The sequence below is a fragment of the Mus pahari genome, chromosome 6 (genome assembly GCF_900095145.1).
Source record: "Mus pahari chromosome 6, PAHARI_EIJ_v1.1, whole genome shotgun sequence".
NCBI lineage: Eukaryota > Metazoa > Chordata > Mammalia > Rodentia > Muridae > Mus > Mus pahari.
In genome coordinates, this window is record NC_034595.1 from 38,862,286 (window position 1) to 38,869,121 (window position 6,836).

At 44.7% G+C, this 6,836-nt stretch overlaps 1 protein-coding gene across 1 annotated transcript in view; it reads left to right on the forward strand.

Moving 5' to 3' along the window:
* Acer2 (alkaline ceramidase 2) overlaps window positions 1-6,836 on the forward strand; it is a 52,667-nt gene that overhangs the window by 24,978 nt on the left and 20,853 nt on the right. Inside the window, exon 4 of the mRNA XM_021200999.2 lies at window positions 2,717-2,854. Within this exon, the coding sequence (XP_021056658.1) occupies window positions 2,717-2,854 (138 nt within the window). The remainder of the gene's footprint in view (window positions 1-2,716; window positions 2,855-6,836) is intronic.

The window sequence follows — 6,836 nt, forward strand, 5'->3', positions numbered from 1 at the left end:
CTCCCTCCCTCCTTCCCTCCCTTTCTTTCTTTGAAACACGGTTTCATGTGTCCCAGGGTGACTCCAAGCTTACTATCTGAGGATGGCTCTGACCTAATCCTCCTGTCTCCTCCTTTCATGGCCTAGGATCACGAATGTGCACAAGCACATGCAGGTTTTGAGACATAAGGGATGGACGCTGGGGCTTTGTGCATGCTAGGGAACCATTATATTAACTCAGTTGTATCTCTGGCCTTCGAGTCTCTGGTTATATGTTTCCAATTGAAGGGTGTGTGTGTGTGTGTGTGTGTGTGTGTGTGTATGTGTGAAAGAGAGAGAGAGAGAGAGAGAGAGAGAGAGAGAAACACAGAGAGAGAGACAGATAGAGACAGAGAATCAGAGAGAGTATAATATTTTTTTTCTTTTTCTTTTTTTCTTTCTTTCTTATTTTTTTTATTTTATTTATTTATTTTAAAAGATTTATTTACTATTATATGTAAGTGCAAGGTAGGTGTCTTCAGACACTCCAGAAGACGGTGTCAGATCTTATTACAGATGGTTGTGAGCCACCATGTGGTTGCTGGGATTTGAACTCAGAACCTTCAGAAGAGCAGTCAGTGCTCTTAACCACTGAGCCATCTCTCCAGCACCTTATTTTTTATTTATTTATTTATTTATTTATTTATTTGGTTTTTCGAGACAGGGTTTCTCTGTATAGCCCTGGCTGTCCTGGAACTCACTCTGTAGCCTCAAACTCAGAAATCCACCTGCCTCTGCCTCCCAAGTGCTGGGATTAAAGGCATACGCCACCACGCCCGGCTATAATATTTCATAGTAAAGAAAAACTTACAGTGAAGCCCAGAGGGTAGAACAACGTACAGACATGGCATACGGCAAGAGAAGAAGGAAACACACAGGCAAAAGAATAAAAAAAAAAAGAAACAAAAAAAAAAAAAAGAGAGAAGACGGAAGAATCAGAAAGAGACCAGCAAAACGCCCCACTAGCCTTGGCGTGTCAGGAGCTTGCAGGGAGAGTTGACCAGGGCCCCAGAGGCCATGCGCCTGCTGCTGGTGGGGCTGACCTCGGGCTGGACAGGCAGCCTTGCTTCTGGTAGCTGAGAAGTTCTGGCCTGTCAGGAAGAGAACAGGAGGCTCCTGATCATTTGCTGCCTGCTTCCTTTCACATAGGGCTGTTCCCCTCTGGTTCAGGGCTACAGAGCCTGTTCCTTCCAGTCAGAAGGTTGGCAGCTTGATCAATGATTTCCTGTGCCTTGATGATAAATGCCTTTCCTCTTTAGATGATAAATCTGTATTTTGAAGGGTCAATGCTTTTTGAGTTTTTTTTTTTTATAATAGAACTTCATTCCAATCCATTTCCTAACGGTGACCTGTTCTGGGGCTCTTGGCCAAAACAAATTCTGCTAATGACAAATAACAGAAAGCACAGGAAAATCCTGCGCTCCCTAATTTAAGTCATGGAAGAGGCCTCTGAGAGCAGCTTGGCCAGGGCCTTTTTGCTCTATAGATGAGGAAACAGGGTCCCTGGAGAGAGGAAGCAGCGTGCTCAGGGTCACGTTGTCGTCGCCGTCGCCGTTGTTGCGCTTCTGGCTGGCTTCACTTCCCAGAAGGCTGTGAGGAGAGTGCCAGCCATCTATCAAGTTAAAATCCTGTCAAGACAAACCTCCACTTCATGCTAGACCTACAGGTTGCCAGAAAATACCTTTTATTTGATTTTTTTTCCCCACCAAACCCTTAGTCTTGTAGGTTGGGCACATAGTAATTTTTTTTCTTTCTAAATAGTAATGTTTATTCTTTATTAATGGTCTCTGGTGTCTCATAAAAGTCATCCGTATTGACCTGGTAGAACTGCTTGGGGCTAAATGGATTCTGTGAAATTTTATGAGTACGTAGGAATGCTCGTTCCTGAACTTTTTATAAAGGCAGAGCTGAGTAGCTGCGGCAAAGAACTTAGGACCTGCAAACCCCAAAATACTTCAAACCCTTTACAGATTTATTTTATTTTATTTTATTTTTTTTGAGACAGGTTATGTTAAGTGGTTGAGCCTGGTCTTGAACTCCTGATTCTCCTGCCTTTACCTTCCAAGTTCTAGGATTATAGTCCTATGCTACTGCGTCTGGCTTATAAAGAAAGGACTTGTCAAGTCCTGCAGATCTGATAAAACACAGAAAGACAGAAGCAGGGAAGTCGTTGCCTCCCTAGAGACTTAGGTTGGTTGTCGCTTAACCATTTTCCTAGCTAAATGTTTTCAAAGTCTTTGATTCCCAGCCATCAGCTCCTAGAAGCAGAGAGGATGGCTTTTACATGTGACTCATCTGTGACCTAACAGTACTTAGTGCACAGTGGTTCTCCACCTGTGAGTCGTGACCCAGTCACATATCCAACACCCTGTGCGTCAGATATTTACATTACAATTCATTACAGTAGCAAAGTTACAGTTACAGGGTAGCAATAAATAATTTTGTGGTTGGGGGGATCTCTACAACATGAAGCCCTGTATTAAAGGGTCACAGCATTGGGATGGTTGGGAATCATTGGTGAAGAAGTTCCCAATTTGCACAGATAATGCTGGCTACATCTCACCAATAGTGATAAGCAACGGGAGTGTGCTCAAGGCCTTGGGTTCAAGTCCTCAGCATGAGGTTGGGGGAGCATGTGAAACAAACAAAAAGCATGATTCCCTTTGTCAATGGATTTTCTTTACTTCCACTGACTTAGGGGCAGGTTCAAGGCAGTGGTGTGTGTCCTGTCTGCAATTACAACGTGCCTAGCGTTTGTCAAGCCCGCCATCAACAATATCTCTCTGATGATTCTGGGAGTTCCGTGCACTGCGTTGCTTGTTGCAGAGCTGAAGAGGTGGGTACCACTCTTCCTGTCTTTTGTTGCCTGGGTAACCAACCATTTTCTTCTGGGAAGTTGTAGATGAAGGCTTCAGGTTCATATTCATGGGGTCATTTTATGGGGTCTGGAGATATGGTGTGGGGGTTAAGAGCACGTGTTGCTCTCCCAGGTGTACTTGGTCGGATTCCCAGCATCTGAAAGGTGGCTCCCAAGCATCTGACACCCTCTTCTGACCTCTGCAAGTACCAGGCATGCACATGTTGTAGTTACTTTAAAAATGCATTTGAATTCATACTTCTCTAACTATGAACACAGACTGTCTGGATTATTTAAATCCTTTCTTGCTACGGAGCTGAGGCTGGTCAGGCTAACTCACACTGACCTTCCCACTCCCCCTTGCTGCTGGAATGATAAGTGTGAAAGGAGAGTGCCTGTGAGTGACTTTTAAAAACTAAAAAACAATATTTTATGTATGTGGATGCTTTGTCTGTCTATATGTCTGTAGACCACTTGCGTACCTGGTACTTGGGGGAAACCAGAAAAAAGGTATCAGAGTCCCTGGAACTGGAGCTAATGATGGTTGTGAGCCATCATATAGTTGCTGGAAATGGAACCTGGGTCATCTTAAAGAACAACCAAGTGTTCTTAACCCCTGAACCAGCTTTCCAGACCCTCAATGTTGTTTGTTTTTTAGATAGGATTTCTCTCTGTGGCCCTGGCTGTCCTGGAACTTGCTCTGTAGGCCTTCCTCTGCCTCTTGGGATTAAAAGGTGTTCGCCACCACACCAGGTTTACGCAGTCTTTCTTATCTTTAGTCCCTAATCTACTTAGCTGCTTACTTGACTCCTACAGGCGTCATAGGTATTGAGAGTTCAAGTTGACAAAGCCAGGTTCTTCACTTACCTTTTTGTTTTGTTTTAAGATTTATTTATTTATTTTATGTGAGTATATTGTAGTTGTCTTCAGACACACCAGAAGAGGGCAGCAGATCCCATTACAGATGGTTGTGAGCCACCATGTGGTTGCTGGGAATTGAACTCAGGACCTCTGGAAGAGCAGATCGTGAGTGCTTTTAACCGCTGAGCCATCTCTCTAGCCCTCACTTATCTTTCTTATCCCTAGTTTTCTCTGTAGTGCTTCCAGTTGTGCTAAATAGGAGTACTAACTATGTGTCCAGATGTCCCAGTCAGAAGCTGTCCCTCCGGGAACATCTCTGGTTTCAGCCACTGTTCTGCTTGTTGGCGTGCCAGCTCCTATAAAATTCGAAGTCTTTCACATCTCTGCTGCCCGTGTGTCGTTCTTTCCCCTGCCCCCCAACCCAACTCCACAACACACACATACACACACACACAAATACACAAGCTCCCAGTTCTGTCTGTTCTCCAGCATTCTGACTTCTGTGTCTTCACTTGAACCCGGGTCTCTCTGGCTCCAGACCCTTGCTCACGCTTCCCTTGGTGTGATTAACTGTTGCTGGTCCTCTAGTTTGGGCCTCAGCCATTTATATATCTTCCTATCGCCCTCCTTTATAGCACCCACTGCCACCATGACTAGAAAGTCATTGGCATTGTTTGACTTCTGCTTGACACGGGGACAGAGGGACACTGGGTGGACAGGGCTCAGGTCTCTTTGTTCCCTGCTGTAACTCAGTTACTGCCCAAACCCCAGTAAGGACAAGGAAAGGAAAGGTTCCCTGCTTTTGTGATATTCCCAGAAAAAGGATGCCCTTGGCGCTCTGTGCATTTCCTTCCAGTGTCTTCCCTGTTTGTTCTCACATGACATGTCACGCCAAGCCAGTCTGTCTCGTCATGCCTTGCTTTGCTTAGGGACAAAGAGGAAGGACTGTGTTTTATCACTCTGCTTGTCTCTAGCCTTCCTTCCTGAAACATGTCTGGCCGTTAGAGTTTCAGTGTCGGTTCTGAACCTTCTCTCACCAGGAGAAAATGAAAGTTTATTCTGATTCAGGGTCATGACCCGATGTGCTGAACTTTGGGATGTTTAAATCACGTTGCTAAGAGACTCTCTTGCATTTAAAATACTTTAAAAACAACTTTTCCGGGGCTGGAGAGATGGCTCAGTGATTAAGAGCACCGACTGCTCTTCTAGAGGTTCTGAGTTCAAATCCCAGCAATTACATGGTAAATCACAACCATCTATAATGGGATTCAATGCCCTCTTATGGTGTATCTGAAGAGTAACAGTGTACTCACATACATAAAATAAATAAATAAACTTTTAAAAACAAACAAACAAACAAACAACCCTAACTTTTCCTGGGGTCTGGAGAGGCTCAGTGGTTTAGAGCACTTCTTTGTTCTCTGACAGAAGGCTGGGTTTTGAGTTCCACTATCACATGATGGTTTACAATGGTCCCAGGGGCCCAGACACTATCTTCAGAAGTCTTTGCATACCACGGCATGCACATGGTGCACATACATACATACATACATACATACATGCAGGCAAAGTGCTCATACACATAAAGTAGATACACCAAAACATTTTTAAATGATATTTTAAAACACATCTTTCCTCCTTCTAAGAATGATTATTGTGCCAGGCATGGTGGCACACACCTTTAATCCCAGCACTTGGGAGGCAGAGGCAGGCAGATTTCTGAGTTCGAGGCCAGCCTGGTCTACAGAGTGAGTTCCAGGACAGCCAGGGCTATACAGAGAAACCCTACCCTGTCTTGAAAAAACAAAAAACAACAACAACAAAAAGAATGATTATGATATTCCTTTTTTCCATTAATTAATTTATTCATTCACTTTGCATCCTGATCACAGCCCCCCTCTTTCTTCCCAGTCCCCCACTCAGATGGCCTCTCCCTCATTCCCTTCATCTCTGAGAAGTGGGAGGTCCCCTCTGGGTACCAACCTACCCTGGCACCTCAAGTCATTGCTGGACTAGGTAATTCCTCTCCCACAGAGGCCAGATAATTACCTTATACTTAAAAGCACCTTAAGGGAGAGATGGCTCAGCAGTTAAGAGCACTGTCTGCTCTTCCAAAGGTCCTGAGTTCAAATCCCAGCAACCACATAGTGGCTCACAACCATCTGTAATGAGATCTGACGTCCTCTTCTGGTGTGTCTGAAGTACAGCTACAGTGTACTTACATATGATAACAAATAAATATTTGAGCTGGAGTGAGCAGGACTGGAGCAAGCGGAGATCCTGAGTTCAATTCCCAGCCAACCACATGAAGGCTCACAACCATTTGTACAGCTACTGTGTACTCCTATACATTAAATAAATAAATAAATCTTTAAAAAATGATTTAAAAAACACCTTAACAATACAACAAGGGAGGCTGGGTGTGACAGTACATGCCTTTCATCCCAGCACCAGGAAGGCAAAGACAGGAAAAATCTTCGTGAGTTCAAGGTCAGCTTGGTCTGCATAGTGAATTTTGGGGACAGCCAGCAGGGCTACAGAGTGAGACTCTGTCTCAAAGGCAAAACAAAACACCCCACCCCCCACCAATAAAGGAACTGTAAGAGAAAAAACAGTGGGTATTGCTCTCGGGTGGGGGTGGGGGTGGGGGAGGTACCTTGAAGTCTGGTCCTGTTGCATATATTCATTTTGCATTGCTTGTTTCCTTCTGAAACTTGGCCTCACTTGGATGCTCTGATGAAATCCCTGGCAGTGAGACTAGAACCTGGTGGAGCCAGGTTTGGGGCAGGCCTGAGCTGACCTGGGCCTCCTGATCAGCAGCTGTAGCAGGACCTGCCATCCTCCGGAGTAGAGGGAGACACAGAGGCACCGCCCTGGGCTCTGGCTCGCCACTGATTTCTCTCTACTCTGCCAACACCCCGTGACCCCGACTGGTTTGCTTTCACCGACACTCCTCACACTACATCTCCGCCATGTTGCTCTGTTTTTCGGGTGATCCTTAAGCCAAAGTTTCTAAATTTAATTAGGTGGGGTGTTCATGGAAACTGTTATAAAAGTCATGACGTGTGGGAAAGCATTTTTTTTTTGTTTTTTTTTTTTT